This window comes from Elephantulus edwardii, unplaced genomic scaffold, assembly GCF_000299155.1.
Source record: "Elephantulus edwardii isolate Elephantulus edwardi_28Jun2011 unplaced genomic scaffold, EleEdw1.0 scaffold00001, whole genome shotgun sequence".
Taxonomy (NCBI): Eukaryota; Metazoa; Chordata; class Mammalia; order Macroscelidea; family Macroscelididae; genus Elephantulus; species Elephantulus edwardii.
Window position 1 is genome coordinate 40931806 of NW_006399751.1, and position 21839 is coordinate 40953644.

The following is a 21839-nucleotide window of genomic DNA, read 5'->3' on the forward strand; positions in this document are numbered from 1 at the left end:
TTAAACTTTAAACCATTCACTTTAAAAATATATAAACTTTTATGTACTCTGCAACCAGCTATATCAAACAATGACACATAGCTTCTCTAAATTGTATGTGCAAGCAAAATTAAAGTAAGTGAAAAACTATATCACTAATGGTATAAACCACAATGTTTCATTTATGAGCAGGGACTTGCGATTCTGAGCAAAAGTGTTTTCTCATTAAATTTTAATTAAGATAAATGCTGCAGAACCACTCACCTCCCCTACTGTAGCTTCATCGCACCACTGAAGATACAGCTAGAAACAAAAGAACAGTCATGAAAACTTTAGGATACCGAAGATAAAAATGAATAAAAGAAGCTTTTTCTTGTCATGGTAATTTTTTATTAAGCAAAGGTTCTTCCCCTCCAGCCAATATTACTATTGATGATGTTGTTGTTGTTAGGTGCTACTGAGTCAAGTATAACTCACACAACCCTATGAACAACAGAGATGAACCCTTTCCTATCCTGTGCCATCCTCGTCATCTCTGCCATCTATATCAATATTGTGATAGTATAAGTACATTTAATAATACTTTATAAAAATATTTCCTTATCTGTATAGTACATCTCTCTAAATATCATTAGAGTATTCTATAGATATAATTTAAGTAAATTTCACAAGGCTGAAATAAAATACTGAGTAGGCAAGAATCATCACTGCTCATAACAGAAAAACTAGAAATTAGAAATGTTAGGGAACTTGTTCACAAAACCAATAATTACTTGACTGTTTTTTTTAACTTCTCAATAACTAAAATAATACTTAAATATATTGTGTGTGGGGAGCTTACTTTGAAGCCCTATTATCTTGTATTATACCTCTGCAGTCAACAGCATATTGTTGACTAATTCCATGTAGGCTTTCATTTCTGCTTTCTGGACTTCATCCAGTCCATCACTAAGTGAATGGCCCTAAAGGGAATTTAAAAAATTTTTTAAAAGCATCATATTAAACACACAAAAACTTTCATATATCTTACGGCCAAGTAATATAACATCAATGTTTCTACTAGAAATATCCAATGGATTAATTTCCAAAATTGTTTCAAAAACAAATTTCTTATATAGGAAGGACTATTTACTATTCTGCTAACACTATATCCATTATTAGTATTTCTTTTTCATTACAAAAAAGTGTTTTTCAGTGGACAAAATTGTATTAACAATTATTTCACAAAATAAAAAATCTGAATGATTTAGTAAACCTTAAGAGACTAAACTTACTGCAGTAAGAAATGCTAAATTATTAACACATTGCTTATAAAATGGTGATGATGAAAACAGCATCAGTAAAGGTATAGAGAAACATATCTGAGATAATTCAACAGTAACTAACAATATACCATAATAACTGATAGATCCATAAGAAGATATAATTTTCAGTTGAATCTGGCAATCTAAGGTCCGAAAAGTACATACAACACTGTAGTATCATTCACTATTACTCTTAACAATTTATCCTAAGAAGATAATCAGATAAAGGTGCAAATGTTTGTGTACAAGAATATTTATATTAGAATTACTTTTAACAAAAAAAAAAAGTGGTAACAATCTAAAGGCTCATCAATAAAAGCTTGAGTAAGTAAATTATAACATATCTATACAACAAAATTATATACAATGACTTAAAAGAATGAAAAAGAATGACAATCATTAGGATGGAAAAATTTCAAAACACTGGTGATTTTCAAATACAATGATTACTTTTAAAAGCAGGTTGTGAAAGAACATATATCTCTAGTTGTTAAGTGTTGTCAAGAGTGACTCATGGCAACTCTATGGACAACAGATCTGAATCCTGTCCTATCTTGTGCCATTCTCATCATCTCTGATACACCTGAGTCCATTGTTGCAGTCATCATGTCAATCCATTTCCTTGGGGACCTTCCTCTCTTTTGCTAACTTGCCATCCTTCTAAGTATCTATAACTTTCCATGAAATAGCCTAGTATAATTTCTTTATATGCACAAAGTTTTAGAAGGATGGTTCATAAAATATTAATAGCATTCATCCTTAGATAACTATTAAAATCCAAACCAAATAAATAAAAAGTAGAATCATTAAAATGCATGTCTTAAGCACAATTAACCTTTAAACATGTTCTATTTTCCTTCTCAATGATTAATCCGATTTTATAACAATCTAATAGTTTTAATTTATGACCAAAATTCTCATAAGCATAAGTTAGACAATTCCATTTTGGAAAGATCAAGTTACTGCTTCTGTCACTGATTTACATTATGGGGACAGATGCACCTTGTATTTAGAGTTATTTCTCCAGAAGTTTACACTACTATTTTCTAAAACTACGTTAAAAATCACTGTAAATGTTGACAATATGCTAAAGAATGTTGGAAGGCTTATTTAAGAGTCACTATGATAAAATTCATTTAATATCTTATTACCTTCGCTTTAACAAACTGGACTATTGGACCAAGCTCTGAAACAACTTGATTTCCCACATGAATAAAAGGTATTTTACCTGTTGAGGAAAAATAACTGTTGAAAATAGTAAATTAAAGCCTGTGCCAACAAAAGGAAACCAAAATTTACATAAAACTGGAATACGTTTTCATAATATAGATTTTATTAAACAAAGTTTAAAAATGACAGTTAAAATGTGTTATGTTGGGGAGCTCTGGTGGCCTAGTGGCAAGGAACTGCAACTACAATCCCAGAGGGGCACGGTTCGAACCCACCAGATGCTCTGCCGGGGAAGGAGGGACAATCTCCTCCTGTACCAGTCAGATCTGATTTGACGGTACACGCACACACAAAAATAATAAAAATTTAAAAAAATGTGTTATGTTGTACAAATTTTTAGACACTAGTTACTAAGGAATTTGACATTAGAGGTTTTGTCTCCCATGCTTTGGGCATGTTGCTAGGAGAGGTTATTACCTGGGAGAGGGACAGCATGCTTGAAAGGTGGAGTGACAGTGAAGGAGAAGACGACCCTCAATCACGTGGGTTGACACAATCAGTGCAGCAATGCACTGAGTGTATCAAAGATTGTGGGGATGCACAGAAAAGGACAGGGTTCAGATCTGCTGTCCACAGGGTCGCTATGATTTGTACTGGCTCAAGGGCACCTAACAATAACAAGGTATTAAGGAGCCTGGGTGACATAGTTGCTAAACAATTCAGCTGCTAACCAAAAAGGTTGGCAGTTTGGACCCACAAGATGCTCTAAGGGAGAAATTACAAGCATTTTAAAGGAAAAGGATAAGACAGTCAGCTTTGGTAAAGATTTACAGCCTTGAAAACTCTACAAGGCACATCTACTGTCCTAAAAGGTTACTATGAGTTGAAATCAACTTGATGGCCCTGGGTAGATGGGATTACTGACTAACTTTTAAAGCAGAGGAAAATGTAGGTTCATTTCTTGATTCTTCACTTGCAAATACCAAGAGACTGCAATATTCCCTTTCAGAATTAACAGAGCAAGTCACTACAGAGCAATAAGTACTAATTATCCAAATCACTAAACTAAGACATTGGTTCATGAACACTGATACATTTCAAAGAAATATAACTGTGCTCTCTCCTCAGAGTATAAAGATTCAATCAATCAATATGAATTTTAAACTACATTTAAGAAACTTTCTCTTTTACATCTTCTAAAAATATCTGATGTCCATTTAAGGACATCTTATAAACACATACTAGAACATTAATAAATGTTCTCTGGTTCAAACTATCAGAAGTGAAAGAACAAAAAACCTTTGAAGTTATGCTAGTTTGTGAAGTAACATAAATTATGTTCCCAATACATGAGAAAACAAGTAACAAACTCATAAAGACTAACTTCTCAATAAATGGCATATTTAGTAACTCATTATAATATACTAATAGTTGATGAAATTAATAGAGATGATGAGAATAAAGTAGTCTCGAAATAGCAAGAAGGTCTATATCAAATTCCACAGGATGAAACCTGCTGTCAGACCTAGTTCAAACAGAGTTCACACTAACAGCAGGCTTCTTCTTCATGCTCCTTTTCAATAGAATTCCTCCTCTGGCTCAGTAAGCCTAAGAGTAATGGATGAGGTACCCGGCATCAACAAAAGCTTCATCTGCATCCATAGCATAACAAACATTAACAGAGGAAAGGCAGGGCTTTTGGAATACAATAATTCAATAGATGAGTTTAGAAGACATTTCCATGTTACCAATATAAGAGCACTAAATTCTGTAAGTCTTTTTCTTCTACCTCCTTATAAATCTTATAATTAGTACAATGCTATAAATATTGTACACTATCTAACATAAAATAATCTGAGAATGAAAGCTTGTTATGGATGAGTGTCTAGAATAAAGAATATTTTGGAGGTTTGACATTTTTTTAAAATTTTTTTATTATTATTATTTTATTATTTTTGTGTGTGTGTACCGTCAAATCGGATCTGACTGGTACAGGAGGAGATTGTGCCTCCTTCCCCGGCAAAGCATCTGGTGGACTTGAACCGTGTGCCTCTGGGAATGTAGTTGCAGCTCCTTGCCACTAGGCCACCAGAGCTCCCCTGGAGGTTTGACATTTTTAAGGCAAGAATTTATCATTTTCTAATTGGAAGTGATGAATAACGTTTGTCATTAGCTTGACTTGAAACCAGTGGTACACCTTATAATTGCCAAGAATCAGGCAAACACTAGTCAAAGGTCAATCTTAATATCAAGAAAACTGAAGGAGGGGCATTTTCCCTACATACACAGTAGACAGAATAGTAATTTTTATAATTTCTTTTTTAAAGAAAATAACATGTTGCCAAGCAAGTTTATAGATTCCGAGACTAGATTTTGAATGTCACCTAATCCAAAAAACTTCATTTTACAGTCCTGAGGCTCAGGGATAAAAAAAAAAAATCCCAAGGACACAGTTAATATGTGACAAAGTCATAAAACAATTTTTTTAGCTAAGCAGTCTATTCTACGCTACTCTCTGCTTTAAAAAAATCCACAAGATGAAATAAGCAAGTTTAAAAAATAAGTGTCCCCAATCATCCAAAACGCATGATGAAAGGAAATATTCATTTATGATAAAATGTAAACATTGTATTAGAAAGTGGCAATCTCATCTATCTACAGGGGTTGCTATAACTGTATACATGCTTCTGTACCATTTAACTATGTGTCTCTCACAAAATCTACAGAAAGAAGATAAGTAACTACCTAGATAATATTCAGTACAATCACTTTAGCAAACATCTCAATTTTAAGACTTTAACTAATTTGACAAAGACTTTTTTCCTTTATTATTAGCTTATTAACCTTTTTATAAAGGAGTGGCATCCACTTGTTATATAACATGCCTCTGGAAACTATGAACTTTGATAAATGTCGCTAGATGTAGTGTGGCTTCAGGCCTTTTGTTCATAGGGTCACTATGAGTAGTGTTCCACTCGAAGGCAATCAACAAGAAGAAGCAAATTTTTTGTATGACTACATAGAGGAAAAAGATGGACAGACAATAGTATGATTCATTTGGTCAGAACTCAAAGAGAGTTTATAAAAACTTAAGTATAATATCAGCACAATGTGAGTTAATGAATGACCTACAAAAATATGACATGTTTAAGCTTTTAAGAAGAAATTGTATTATAGAAATTTTTAAGGTATAGTCTAAAACTTATAAATATAGATGTGTTCACACAGAATTTTCTGTGCATATGGCAAGCATGTTTCTACAATTTTTGAAAATTTATTACCACTTAAGAATGTTTAAACATAATAAACAAAAGTATCTCTAAAAAAGTTATGCATGGGCAGGGAGAAAAGTGCAATAATGAATGACTGGAAACCCTAAGTCTCTGTCAACTTTCATTAAACTTAATTTTTGAAAAAGTAAAGCAGCATTTACATCAAATCCTTATACTCAATGGATTTACTCATAAAGGAGTGGCTCTCTAAGTTATCATTGTTCATCAATATTAATTATAGTAAGTGGAAAACAACCACTTGGCCAACTGACTGGAAGCGATCTATATTTGTTCCCATCCCAAATAAGGGTAACCAAACAGAGTGTGAAAACTATAGAACAATATCATTGAGTTTACACGCAAGCAAGATTCTACTGAAGATTATCCAAAAACGACTGGAACAGCACATCAGCAGAGGACTGCCAGAAGTCCAGGCTGGGTTTGGAAGGGGTCGTGGTACTAGGGATATGGTAGCTAATGTTAGATGGATCTTAGCTGAAAGCAGGGAATAGCAGAAGAATGTATATCTGTGCTTCATTGACTATGCAGAGGCGTTTGACTGTGTGCATCATAACAAACTATGGCTGACTCTGAGAAGAATGGGAATCTCAGAACACTTGATCGTGCTAATGCAAAACTTACACTTGAGCCAACAGGCAGTTGTCAGAACAGAGCAAGGAAACACTGCATGGTTCAAAATTGGGAAGGGTGTATGCCAAGGAAGTGTCCTATCTACCTACCTTTTCAACCTGTATGCATAACAGATTATCCAGGAGGCTGGGCTCTATGAGGAGAAATGTGGGGTCAGGATTGGTGGAAGATCTATCAACAATCTGCATTATGCAGATGACACAATCCTGCTTGCTGAAACTGAGAAGGACCTGAAGCGCTTGCTACAGAGAGTCAAGAACTGAAGCCATCAATATGGATTGAGGCTCAATGTCAAGAAGACAAAGATTCTCACCAATGGACCAATTGGCAGCATCAGGATGGATGATGAAGAGATTCTGAGATTGTTCACAGCTTTAGTCGGCTTGGCTCCACAGTCAACACTCTTGGCACCAGTAGCCAGGAAATGAGAAGATGTATTGTGATGGTAAAGTCTGCTGTTAGGGACCTCTCCAAAGTACTGAAGAGCAATGGTGTCTCCCTGGAGACTAAGGTGCGTCTGATACAGGCCATGGTCTTTGCAATCACTTGTTATGCATCAGAAATTTGGACAATAACTAGGGAGGATAGAAGGAGAATTGATGCCTTTGAGCCGTGGTGCTGGAGAAGAGTATTGAGGGTACCATGAACTAGTAGGAAAAACAGATTCATCCTGGAAAGGGTTAAACCAGGCGGCTCCTTGGAGGCAAGAATTCTGAGGCTTTGTCTATCATACTTTGGAAGTGTTGTAAGGAGGGACTGGTCCTTGGAGAGGGATATCATGCTTGGTAGGGCGGAGGGACAGGGCAGGAGGGGAAGGCCCTCCATTAGGTCCATTGATTCAGTGACTGGGGTAATCTGGATGGGTGTGTCAGAGATAGTGCTATTGGCACAGGTTAGAGCAAAGTTTAGGACTACTGTACATAGAGTCCCTTTGAGTCGCAAACGAGTCGACAGCACATAACAACAACAACAACAATCTATATGAAATACATTTAATATTTCCAGCTGACCACTGAGAAATACAAGGGTTAAGTGAGCTAATCTCCTATACAGTTGAAAATCTGCATATAATTTACCTTTGAACAACATGGGTTTGAACTGCCCAAATTCACTTATAGCATTTCCATCCTGTTGCTACTGAGGTGAGTGCAATAGATGGGAGTATCTGCTTGAAATGCCCTATAACACATTAACCATGTCTGCATGGGCAGTTGGTTTTCCCCATATTGCTGCTAATCCATGAATAACTAGTAGGTTAGGGGTGCCATCTCCCAATGAGTCAAAATCTTAAGATTTAAGTAATAATTTAGGCTAGGGAGATCAGATTAAATATTAATGTTTAATATTTAAAACAATATTCATAACATCCCATTAACCTTTTTTCTTTCTTTTAGCCGAATTAACAAAGTTTATTTCGAGTTCGAACCCGGGCTCCCGCGTGCTGACACAGCAGCATCCAGCTGAGAGCCCCATTAACCATTTTTCATCACAGTATTGAAATAAGTAGGTATCTCCATGCCAAAACTGATAAGTATGCAAACTGTATTTCATAAAAATCTTCAAAAGATTTTTAAAAATAAGCATTTTTTAACAATGAAGTACAAAATGGGCTTTCACTAATTTTACCAATGTAGAATATAATAACAGAAAGAAACATCACCAGGAGAAGATAACATAGATGAATGGGACCTTCTAAGACTCAAATCCCTATGCACATCCAAAAACTTCTCCAGTAGGGTAAAAAGGGAAGCCACTGACTGGGAAAAAGTATTCGGTAATACCATATCAGATAAGGGACTTATATCCAGAATTTATGAAATACTTGAGCACCACAACAAGATAAAGGTAAATAATCCAATAGAAAAATGGGCACAGGATATGAATAGGCACTTCACCGAAGACGACATTCAGATGGCTAACAAACACATGAAGAAATGCTCAAAATCCCTAGCCCTAAGAGAGATGCAAATTAAAACAACTATGAGATATCATTTCACCCCAGTCAAAATAGCAAAATTTAACAGAACAGCAAGCAATAAATGCTGGCGAGGTTGTGGAGAAACTGGAACCCTGATTCACTGTTGGTGGGAGTGTAAAATGGTGCAACCCCTGTGGAAAGCAGTATGGCGCTTTCTCAAAAAGTTGCAAATAGAAATACCATTTGACCCAGCAATTCCACTACTGGGAATATACCCTGAAGAGACCATAGCTGACATCCAAGCAGATATATGCACACCCATGTTTACTGCACCTTTGTTCACAATAGCAAGGAGTTGGAAACAACCTAAGTGCCCATCAACAAACGAATGGCTAGAGAAGCTGTGGTATATTCGCACAATGGAATACTATGCTGCATTAAAAAACAAGGAACACATGCAATATTATTCAAAATGGTTGACTCTGGAGAACATTATGCTGAGTGAAATATCCCAGTCACAAAAGGACAAATATTACATGATGCCACTGTTGTAGAATGGGACTGTCCTTGGGGTTGGGGAGAGACTGAGTAAGATGGGTTCAATAATGTATACTGCACTGAAACAGAGGAGGGAGAGAACCGTTTAAAAGAGAGATGTAACTGGGTATTTCTGTCATCACAGGAGACTAGAGCGAGGGCTGCATGGTGGAGGGGACCTGGGGAAGGGTTTGTAAAACAATGAAAGAATCTTTTCTTTTACTTTTCCATAATTTTTGGACTCATGTACTTATACCTTGTTAGTCAAATTTGTGTCTTCTAGGTTGCAACACCCCCATGATACATCTTGAAGGATATGTACATGTACAGCCAAGCACAATCAATAAGAGTGCATCTGAATTCCAAAATCAATCTCCATAACAGTCTATGTGTTTCCTACTGCCAAAGGGGCCCTTTAGAGTAGTGAGAGAAGATCTTCACCCTGAAACCCACAGCGTCCCTTTTCAGCAGGAAGTAGCTAAGAGAATACGCCGTCCCCTTTTCCTTATGACTCAGGGTGAAGTCTCTCTCAGGGAGGAGTGATAGGGAATGGCAAAGGATACACTGACAAAGAAGATTAATCAGAACTGGCTTTGACAAGCACTGTGGCATTTGGACAAGAACAAACTGGGAGGAGGGTAGAGAGAATAGTGCAACAATGAATGAGTGGATGCCCAAAATCTCTGTAAATGTTTATGAAAATTAATAAAATATAATTATAGAAAAAAAAAAAGAAAGAAACATCACACTTACCAGATGGTGACATATATTCTGCATTTGACCTACAAACCACTTTGACAGGCAAATTACACATTTGCAAAAAGGCCTGTAATAAAAAAAGTACAGTAAATCTAGTGAAAATACATACATATTTAAAGAAAACATTATTTTTCCCCCAAAGTAATAGCTAGCACAATATTACAACTGAGGAAGAACAAATCAATCTGAAGTCAAAGCTGTGTCTTCCAAATATAAAATGTCATGTTAGTACTAAAAATCAATAAGATATATCTAAGATTTATTCACATCTAAGGAAAAAATATTCTTTTACCATACTAATTTACATAAGTCAATGACACTAAATTGCTTTTGGTTTCTTTAACACATCACTAAAGTCCAGGTTTTATAAACTATAATTCTTCTTCTTTGAATCACTCTTTCTCTTCTTAATAAAAAACTCAACACACTATTCTTATACTTTTAACATTCTGATCAATACAATAGTCCCTCAGTATCTTACAGTCACTTCTCTGCTAATTCACACTTTTAAGCCTACAGCTTTTCATTTTCAGGGGCAAAACAAATATTTAACAAGCAACTTAATTATCTATCAACAAAGAAAGAGATAAATTCATTCATGGTCAATGCAAACAATGGAATATGCAGGCAGCTTTTAAAATCATGTTTTGAGTGAACTTTTCATAACAAGGAAAATATGCACATTACAATATTAAATGTAAAATAATACAAATTATACTTATTAAATCACATTAACTCATTTTTAAATATTTCTAAGAACAAATGAACTCTTTGCCAAACCAATATAACAGTATGCTTTGTCTTCTCAAGCTGTTCTTTGAAGTCTTCTGTTCAACTCTTACACTTCAATATCTCTTCCCTTTGTTTTGGCTTCATAACAAAATATGGCTAACATTGAGAAGACTGGAAATCCCAGAATACTTCATCGGGCTCACGTGAAATCAACATCTAGACCAAGAGGCTACTATGCAAACAAAGCAAGGGAACACTAGATGATTTAATATTAAGAAAGATGGAACTAAGGCTGTATCCTTTCTTCATACCTATACAATCTGTATGCTGAGCAAATTATTCAAGAAGCTAGACTCTACGTAAAATATGGCAGCAGGATCAGAGGGAGACTCATCAATAACCTACATTATGCAGATAACACAACCGTGCTTGAAACTGAAGAGGACTTGAAGCACGTGCTGCAGAAAATCGTCCATTAAAGTGTTTGCAGCCTTCAATGTGGATTGTATTTCAATGTCAAGAAAACAAAAACGTTTAACACTGAATTGATAGGCTACATCATGATAGATGGAGAAAACCCTAAAACAGCCAATGATTTCATCTTACTTGGATTCACAATCACTACACTTAGTTCCAGTAGTCAGAAGATAAGGGAGATCCACAGATTGGGAAAAATATTTGGTAATGACGTATTTGATAAGGGACTCATATCTAAAGTTTATCGAATACCCCAGCACCCTACCAAGGAAAAGGTAAACAACCCAACTGCAAAATGGGCACAGGGCATGAATAGACATTTTACCAAAGAAGACATTCAGATGGCAAACAAACACATGAAGAAACAAATGTTCAAAATCCCTAGCTCTCAGATGCAAACCAAAACAATTATGAGATATCATCTCAAACCAGTAAACAATAGCAAAGTTCAACAGAGAAGCAAACAACAAAACGCTAGCAAGGTTGTAGAGAGATTGGAACCCTTATTCACTGCTGGTAAGAGTGTAAAATGGTGCAACCACTATGGAAGACATTTTGAAGCTTCTTCAAAAATGTGGAAATAGAAATACCATTTGACCCAGCAATTCCACTACTACAAATATAGCCCAGAGAGACCCGAGCTGCCACCCAAACAGATATATGTACATCCATGTTTACTGTTGTGCTACTCATAAGAGCAAAGAGATGGACAAATCCCAAGTGCCCATCAACAAATGATTGGATAGGAAAACTATGGTATATTCACACAATGGAATACTATGCAGCAACAAGAAACAAGGAATTCATAAAATATTACAAAATATGGTTGACCCTGGAAGACATTATGCTGAGTGAAATATCTCAGTCCCAAAAAGATCAATATTGCCTAACACCTCTATTACAAAACAGGACTGATATGGTGAGTGGGAGAAAACTACAAAAAGGGGATAAATAATGAAGACTGTATTGGAACAGATGAAGAAAAGAACTATTTAAAAGGAATATATGATTAGGCATTATAGCAAAGAGGACTGGGGACAGGGAGAAAGTATGGCAACAATGAATGATTTTTTTTAAGTGAACTTGGGGGGAATAGGGAGGGAAATATACAACAAAGAATAAGTGAAAATCCAATTTTTCTATAAACTTTTGTTAAAAAAAGAAGAAGAAGATAAGGAGATAGACTGCATGGGGAAAGTGTGTGGTCGGTCAGAGACCTCTCCAAATTATTGAGGAACAATGACGTCAGTATGAGGACTAAGATGCACCTGATGAATGGTCTTTTCTATAATCTGCTATGCTGCTGAGAGCCAGACAATGAATAAGGATGATGGAAAAATTGATGTCTTTGAACTGTGGAGCTGGAGAAAACTACTGCAAATCCCATTCATGGACTGTCAAAAGAACAAATATTCTCTCAGAGAAAGTCCAGCCAGAGTGCTCCTTGGAAGCAAAGATGATAAAGCCTCCCCTCATCTACTTCAGGTATACTGATTGCTGGGCGAGGCTATTCCTTGGAGAGGAACATCATGGTTGGAAAGGTGGAGGGACGGCTAAAGAGAGGAAGACCCTCAACTAGAGGGAATGACGCTGCAGCAATGGGCTGGAGCGTATCAGAGATTATAAGCATGACCTAGGACAGGGCAGGGTTCAGACAGATCTGTTCTTCATAGGGTCACTCCAAGTCATACTTAACTCAATGGCACCTATCAACAACAACAATAATGCTTTGCAATCAACTATGCTTCTTAGTCTTTGGTATTTTGCCACTTCACTACAAATGACTTACTTTTGATCATTTTAATAACATTCTGCTTACCTTAGAACTCAATTAATGTTGCATTTTTGGTTAGCCAAAGATTAATTTTATAGCATTTATTACAATCACTCATCATCATTGATTCAAAAGGGATTTTCTGAATTAATCTGAGTTTCACAAAGTTTGATGTCCATAAAAGGAGCAAGAGCTGCATTAGCACAGCTGAGTTTGACTTCTACCAGCTCTACAAAGCAGACCTGTTCCCACCAACATGTAAAGCATGAAGGCAATTCTCATGGGATCAGACATGTTCCCCCATGCTCCCACATCTTTTTCTACTAACTCCAGCACCAATTTTACTGATTTACTAGATCCAAAAGCCACTGTAATACCACACAGAGCACCCGTAAAATTATGGATTAATCAGGTAAGTTAACAGGATACAAATTCAGTTGGAAACAGGATACAACTTCTCAGTCAGGAAACCACTTCCAAAGCTCACATGTTCTTCAGACTTCAGGTTCATTTTAGATCACTGTTACACTTTAGATCACTCTTACAAAGCCCTTAATCGTGGCAATTATGGATGGCTCCCCCATCCTAGTCCAACAAACTTGGGTGAAAGCTCCTAGGTCTCGTTCCATGGGGCAGTAGTCCCAAGGCCATCTCTGTTTCATGTCAGGTCTCTGGTTCTCTGCTGCTGCTGCTGCTGCTGCTGCTGCTGCTGCTACTGCTCTCCTAATGGTCTAGCTGGTATAAGAATCTCTGGCCCTGAAAGATAGGCTGTATTTCTGCTTCTTTTATGTTGTTATGTGCCACAGAGTCGCTTGTAACTCATTGAGACCCCAAAGAGATTTCACTTTCTTATTCCTTGCACACAACTTGCTAGAGATCAGGAGTTACATAAGAAAAAATCTCTCCATCATAAAAAAAATCACAGAAAAATTCATTCAGAAGAAAATATGAAAATGTACCACAGAAGATACCGTCAAAAAAGAATTATAATGGTTAATAGTTGTAGGAGCACTTACTTACTATGTGCCAGGTACTCACAAAGAATTTTCTTTTTTTTTTTTTTTTGAGGTAGGCCTAAGTATCTCTATTTTAAGATGAGAAAACTGAGATATACAAAGAAGTTAAGTAATCTGATCAATACACACAGCTATGATATACAGAAGTAAATATTTGAACTTACAGTATGTGGCTTCAGAGTTTATGCTTTCTCAGAAAGCTAGGGGGAAATGTGTTTTACCAAAACAAAAATAATAAATCCAAAAAATATATATGGATGCATCCAGAATATGGAGGATCCAATAAAGAAGGCAGGCAATTTCCCTAGATGATGATGAACAGCAGTCACAGAACACTGTTCCGCAACCAGACAGGAAAGGAACAATTTCAATTAAAGCAGAAGGAACGGTGCTTTCAAAGGTGCTTTGAAAGTGGTAACTATCTGATGGGTTTTGATTACCATTCTGAGGGATTGTTTTACAGTTCTGTCCAAGACTGAGAAAATTAAATAAAATAATTATTTACCCAATGGGGATAAACATATAGAAAGAATATTTTCATAGAATAAGAAGTTACTCACTTATGAACAATATCTGCATTCTAATTAAATGTAAACACAATATTAATTTAATAAAAATAGGATACTATTTGGGAAATTAGAAAAGAGGAGATAAGGAAAACTAAATTCCACAATGACTCTGAAAATATATATATTATCTTAAAAATAAAGGAAATATTAGCAATATAGACTTCTTACTTAGAAATGTAAAGATCATTGACATCACATGCAAGCAAAATTCTGCTAAAGATTATCCAAAAATGACTGGAACAGCACATCAACAGAGAACTGCCAAAAGTGCAGGTTGGATTTAGAAGGGGTCATGGTACTAGGGATATCGTAGCTAATGTCAGATGGATCTTGGCTGAAAGCAAGGAATACCAGAGGAATGTATATCTGTGTTTCATTGATTATGCAAAGGTGTCTGCGTGGATCACAACAAACTGTGGCTAAGTCTGAGAAGAATGGGAATCCCAGAACACTTGATTATTCTAATGTGAAACCTATACTTGGACCAGGAGGCAGTCATCAGAACAGAGCAAGGAAAAACTTCATGGTTCAAAACTGGGAAGAGTGTATGCCAGGGATGTGTCTTATCGCCATACCTTTTCAACCTATATGCAGAACAGATAATCCGGGAGGCTGGGCTCTATAAGAAGTGTCGCATCAGAACTGGAGGACGATCTATCAACAATCTGCGTTATGCAGATGACACAACCCTGCTTGCTGAAACTGAAGAAGACCTGAAGTACTTGCTGCAGAAGGTCAAGGACTGCAACTTTCAATATGGATTGAGGCTCAATATCAAGAAGACAAAGATTCTCACCAATGGGCCAATTGGCAGCATCAGGATGGAAGGTGAAGAGATTCAGACTATTCACAGCTTTAGTTTGCTTGGCTCCACAGTCAATACTCTTAGCACCAGGAAATTAAAAGACATATATTGTGATGGGAAAGTCTGCTGTTAGGGACCTCTCCATAGTAATGAAGAGTAAAAGTGTCACTCTGAAGACTAAGATGTGCCTGATACAGGCCATACTCTTTGCAATCACTTGCTATGTATGCATCAGAGAGCTGGAAAATGACTAGGGAGGATAGAAGGAGAATCTATGGCCTTTGAGTTGTGGTGTTGGAGAAGAGTATTGAATATACCATGGACTGCTAAGAAAATGAACAGGTTCATCCTAGAGAGGGTTTTAAAAGGATGCTCTTTGGAGGCAAGGATTCTGAAGCTCTGACATACTTTGGACATGTTGCAAGGAGGGATCAAGTCCTTGGCAAAGGACGTCATGCTTGGGAGGGTGGAGGAACAGCACAGGAGAGGAAGACCTTCTATGAAGTGGATTGATTCAATGATTTGGGCAATTGGGGTAGCTGTGTCAGAGACAGAGACTGGCACAGGATAGAGCGGGGATTAGGGCTACTGTATTTAGGGTCACTATGAGTTGCAGAATGACTCGATGGCACAAAACAACAACAGAGATTAATACCAAGAAAAATAAAATAGCTAAGAGAACTGAAAGTTATCTCTAGGTGTCAGTATTTGGGGACGGGTTAAGAGAAGAACAATCATGGGTTTTGTTGTAAGTCTCTCATATATTATAAGTATAAATTGATACAACTTACTTAAAAATTTTGATAGTGTAGTATAAATTTTGATAATGTAGTACATGTTTGCCAGCTAACTGAAAGCTTGGTGGTTCAAATCCACTTGCCATTCTAGAGGAGAAAAATGGGACAGGCTCCTAAATTTAATATTTACAGCCTTTAGGAAGATCTTCAACAAGATGGATTAACCAAGTAACAATCCAAGTAAGCATGTCGGAGATCATGAGGATAGGGCAAAGAGCCAATCTATTGTTCACATAGAATCCTGAAGGCTGAAATCTGCAGAAGGAAATTGTCACATCGTTCTCCTTCAGAGCAGTAATGGTTTCAAAGTGTCACCTTCAGTTAGCTGGCAAAACCTTAACCCATGGTGCTAGTAGGGCTTCTTATTTCTGGAATACTCACATTTAGATACATCAAAACCTCTCAGCTGGGAGGAGGGGGAAGTGAAGTCACGTTTAGAAAAAAATATAACCAAATAGCAAAAGATGAGAACTTTCCATGTCAGAATTACATAAAAATAAAATTGTAGGGTCAAATTAAAGAGTTAGAAAAAGTTAAAAGTACAGAAAGAGTGAATTGTATATCCTAAAAATCTAATACCAGTCACACAGTTGGCATTTGTGATGTTAAGGGTTTATTGTTTAAAGGACTTTCCTAGCCACTGAGTGTCACTTTGCCATACAGATGTACGGAAAAAAGCAAACAGAGTGTGTCAGCCTATACATAAAGAGACTGATTAGTCTCATCATTAAATTGAGTGGATTTAGCAGCAGCATTTAAAAATCTTATCACCAGCAAAAAAGTAGCAAAAGAATGCAGCATGTCCTCTGGGGCCAGTGATTCTTGCACCAGACCGACCAGGGGCTGTGGGAGTAATAGCCATAGCAGGAGAGAACCAAAGACCTGACATGAGACAAAGCTGACCTTGGGACTGCAATGCTAAGGAACAGGCGCTAAAAGCCTTTTGCCCAAGTTTTTGTGAGGACTGGGTAAAGAGCAGAAGAAGCTATAAATGGCAGGACTAAGAGTCTATAGTCTCGAGGCTGAAGCTTGACGTGACTGAGCATATTTCAGAAGCTGTCCTAAGTGATTATATTCTGCTACTAACCTGAATTATACAGCCTTTTGACTTTCTAATGTGGTTTTGTGTGATCTTTGAGCTACTGAAACAGATTTTACACCAGTAAAACAATAAGATTCGTACTTTACTTTCTATTTACTGGGGTAAATAGAAAGAGGTGCAGAAATGTGGGAGACAAGTCTGACCTCATGGGAACTGATTTTCTGTCATTAATGCTGCTGACAGGGACAGCCTCCCCTTGTGGAGCAGGTAGTCTCCTCAAGGGCCCTGCTCTGTTACAGCATTCAATGAACAATATGGCAGCAAAGAAAGGAAATTACTTTTTTCTGAGTTCTTACAATGAATGTTCTAAAAGACAAAAAAAAGAAAAACAGTAACATAAAAAAAACAGATTTTACCCTGTGTGCATCAAAAACTTTTTTAAACAGAGTGAAAGAAAATTTACTGACTGGAGAAAAAAAAATTGGCAATACTATCTCAGACAAGGGTCTCATAAAAAAAAGTTTACAGGATAGTACAGGGCTTCCACAAGAAAAAGACTGACAACCCAATTACAAAATAGACAAAAGACATTGAAAGGATTATCACAGAAGAAGATATTCAAAATGGCCAGCAGACACATGAAGAGATCCAAATCACTGGCAATAAAAGAGATGCAAATCAAAACCACAATGAGATACCACCTCACTCCAGTAATAGTGGCAAAGTTTAACAGGACAGAAAGCAATAAATACTGGGGAGAATGAGGAGAGATAGGAACTCTCATGCACTCTTAGTGGAACTGTAAAATGGTACAACCACTCTGTAAGAAAGTTTGGCATTTCCTCAAAAAGCTGAACATGGAAATTCCATAACACCCAGCAATTCCACTGCTCGAAATATACTCTAAGGCAATGAAAACTGAGACACAATTGGAGATTTGTACACCAACGTTCATAGCAGTATCATTCAGTCGCAAAAGCATGGAAAAAAGCCGAGATGTCCAACCACAATTGAATGGATTTAGTTCAGGTATATTCACATGATGGACTACTACGCAGCACTCAAGAGCAACAATTTAGAAAATTACTATATAACTTGGGAGAGACTGGAGAGCAATATGCTAACTGAACTCAGTCTCATAAGGACAAATACTGCATAAGATCATTATTGTAAAAATACAAGTATAATTAGCAAAACATCTATTGGAGTTTAAGGAAGGAATGGGTGGGATCAAAGGGGTAAGGACAGGAAGGGGGTAAATCATGGGTTAACATAATTTGGTGGGTAGAGGGAGAAGATAAAGGAAATGGGAAAGATGTAGCAGGGCTATAAAAAGACAGGGCAATGGTGGGCATAATTCTATGGTGATTAATTTTGCAAAGCATAATGAATGGGAATGATTATATGAAATACTTGAATGAAGAGTGTGAAACATAATGTATACGAATTTTGTATACACACCAATATAAAATAAAATTAAAAAAAAGAAAAATAACAACAACAAAGCAAACAGACCAGATTAAATTCTCACGGTAAGCTAAACAGCTGATGAATGGCAGGGGTGCATAATCATTTTGTTTTAGTAAATGAATGTTGTTGTTGTTGTTGTTGTTGTTGCTGTCATGTGCCTGTGAGTCGCTTGCGACTCATAGCGACCCTATGTACAACAGCTCTAAACTCTGCTCTGTCCTGTGCCAATCTCATTGTCTCCGACACATTCATCCCAATTGCCCCAGTCACTGAATCAATCCATCTCCCAGAGGGCCTTCCCCTCCTGCGCCTGCCCTCCACCCTCCCAAGCATGATGTCCCTCTCTAAGGACCGGTCCCTCGTTACAACATGACCAAAGTATGATAGACGAAGCCTCAGAATCCTTACCTCCAAGGAGCAGCCCCGTTTAACCCTCTCCAGGCTGAATCTGTCTGTTTTCTTAGCAGTCCATGGCACTCCTAGCACTCTTCTCCAACACAAAAGCTCAAAAATATCAATTCTCCTTCTATTCTCCCTGGTCCAGCTCTCTGACGCATAACAAGTGATTGCAGAGACCATGGCCTGTACCAGACACACCTTAGTCTCCAGAGACACATTGTTGCTCTTGAGTACTTTAGAGAGGTCCCTAACAGCAGACTTTACCATCACAATACATCTTCTCATTTCCTGGCTGCTGGTGCCAAGAGTGTTGACTGTGGAGCCAAGCCGACTAAAGCTATGAACAATCTCAATCTCTTCATCATCCATCCTGATGCTGCCAATTGGTCCAATGGTAAGAATCTTTGTCTTCTTGACATTAAGCCTCAATCCATACTGACGGCTTCAGTTCTTAACTCTCTGCACCAAGCATTCAGGTCCTCCTCAGTTTCAGCAAGCAGGGTTGTGTCATCTGCATAACGCAGATTGTTGATAGATCTTCCACCAATCCTGACCCCACATTTCTCCTCATAGAGCCCAGCCTCCCAGATAATCTGCTCTGCATACAGGTTGAAAAGGTAGGTAGATAGGACACTTCCTTGGCATACACCCTTCCCAATTTTGAACCATGCAGTGTTTCCTTGCTCTCTTCTGACAACTGCCTGTTGGTTCAAGTGTAAGTTCCGCATTAGCATGATCAAGTGTTCTGGGATTCCCATTCTTATCAGAGTCAGCCATAGTTTGTTATGATGCACACAGTCAAACGCCTCTGCATAGTCAATGAAGCACAGATATACATTCTTCTGCTATTCCCTGCTTTCAGCTAAGATCCATCTAACATTAGCTACAATATCCCTAGTACCGCAACCCCTTCTAAACCCAGCCTGGACTTTTAAAAAATTAATTTTAATTAAAGTTTACAGAAAATTAGGGTTTCCAGTCAATCATTGTTGCACTTTTTTCCCCTACCCATCCCCTCCCCCCCAATTCACTCTTCTCCTTGAAAATAAAGGAAAACTCTTCCATTGATAACTTATTTTTAAATCATTTACTAATTAACAGTGTCAATAATTTTTTAATTTATTCTAAAAATGAACATTTTTTTTCATAAAACTTAAACACATAACAATATTCTTTCTAAATGTATCTAAGCAATGAAGTTAGTATTGGCTGCCAAAACATGTAAAAAATTCAAAATTTTAAAGAATTATTCATAATAGTATTTAGAAGGCTTGATACTTTATATTGATTAATATCATGAAATTTAAGGGATAATAAACATAGCTTCTAAATGTATATAAACCACATTCACAAAGCTATCCCAAAACCTAGGTGAGGAACAACAACCCATTTTCTGACTGATCACTGTGAACAGACTTCAAATTTGCTTCTTTAGGACAAATCTATTTATTTCATACTTAAATTTTAAATAACCCATGTAAGAACTCACTAGAGACAGCCTTAAATTGTACAATGCCATTCTTAGAACACAAAATGTACATGGCTCTGAATTTTTATTCACATCTTGGCTCACCTAGAGATAAAGGAAGATCTCTATCACAAAGAAAGAATTTAAAAGGCATATTTTAAAATTAAAAACCATGAACAAATCTACCTACAAAATAATTCATTTTTAAAATCAAACAGCTGCAGACTTGTAATTGAAATAATGTGTCTAAGGTTACAAATGAAAAGTGTTAGGTATCATTCTTGAAATGACAGATTAAGTTCCTAATCCAGTTATGGTAATAGCCATATTTGTAGTTTAACATAAATTAAGACCTTAATTATATTTGTGACTATTTTAAACAAAATAACAAATTCCTCTGTACCTTAGAAAGTAATTTATAGCAAAGCCAGGTTCATTTTCCAAACCAATCTATTTCACACTGCAGAAGTACTCTGGTATAATGGTATAATGTAATTCTTGTAGAATTTTGAAAAGAGTAGATTCACTAAGAGCACAGAGGAGGTTTGAAGATAAATGAAGATGCTATTCATTCAAGGGTAATTTCATCTTAGAACTATATGAAAGATGTTTCACTCACAGAGCTTCAAATATAAGTGTATTTTCAGTTCAAATATAATGCCCCTAGATCGATTATGTTGATACTGTATATCTAATAATAAACAATATGAGACTTTTTCTATTTAAAACATAAACTGTCCTTTATTTTCATCTTACTATGTCTTTATTGCTCTGCTTAACAGCAACAAACTTTAAACTCCGGCCTACTATTTTTAACCAAAGAGTAACACATGACCCTATATACTCTATGATTAATACACTAACTTGTAATTTCTGTTATCTGTAAGAATGTCAATTTTTGCAACTTAGACAATTCTATTAGTAAATCATTACCCTGTATAACTAGTTTACATTATTCTACTTATTTCCTTAATTAGTACAATCACCCGTATCAGCCATCCAATTCTAAATATACAAATCCTACAAGACTTTAATTTAAAATGGTCTTTTAAATATACTATATCATTTATATGACGAAATTAACATTAAATACTAAGTATTTTCTAAAAATCTGTTTTCAGTTATCTATCTTTCCTTCTATAAAGATCATATTTCACATAATTAAATCTTTATGTAAAGGGCATACATATTGACATTATTTCAATTATATAAATAAAGCACCAATTGTTTTGACAAAAAAAGTGACATAAGACATTATTTGCTAGGATATGTCATTGAAACTAAAGAGTGTACTTAGCAAGGAAGCTTGTTCATCCTCCTTTTCCTAGTTTCCATTCGTTTAGAACAATGAAAAGGATTTTTGCAAGTGCCTTCACCTGATGACGGAATTATCTCATTTCCTTAGCTTTCCTTTCTTTGTCCTAACTCTAAAAGTGAATGCAGAGATTACTTTCGCATGGGAAGATGAAGTAAGAGGAATGAACAATCTTTAAAAGATTAAAATGTTATACTTTATACAACGCTAAGAAAGCCATATAATACTTTTAATAAAATTTTATTCTATTAACACCTTCTCTCTGATGCATAACAGGTGATTGCGAAGACCATGGCCTGTATCAAACGCACCTTAGTCTCCAGAGAGACACCACTGCTCTTCAGCACTTTGGAGAGGTCCCTAACAGCAGACTTTCCCATGGCAA

At 36.4% G+C, this 21839-nt stretch overlaps 1 protein-coding gene across 1 annotated transcript in view; it reads right to left on the reverse strand.

The window, feature by feature from the left end:
* Window positions 1-21839, reverse strand: part of MTX2 (metaxin 2) — an 80681-nt gene that overhangs the window by 11376 nt on the left and 47466 nt on the right. Inside the window, exons 4-7 of the mRNA XM_006878956.1 lie at window positions 9585-9657; window positions 2435-2511; window positions 849-941; window positions 244-282 (exon numbers count right to left, since the gene is read on the reverse strand). Of these exons, the coding sequence (XP_006879018.1) occupies window positions 244-282; window positions 849-941; window positions 2435-2511; window positions 9585-9657 (282 nt within the window). The remainder of the gene's footprint in view (window positions 1-243; window positions 283-848; window positions 942-2434; window positions 2512-9584; window positions 9658-21839) is intronic.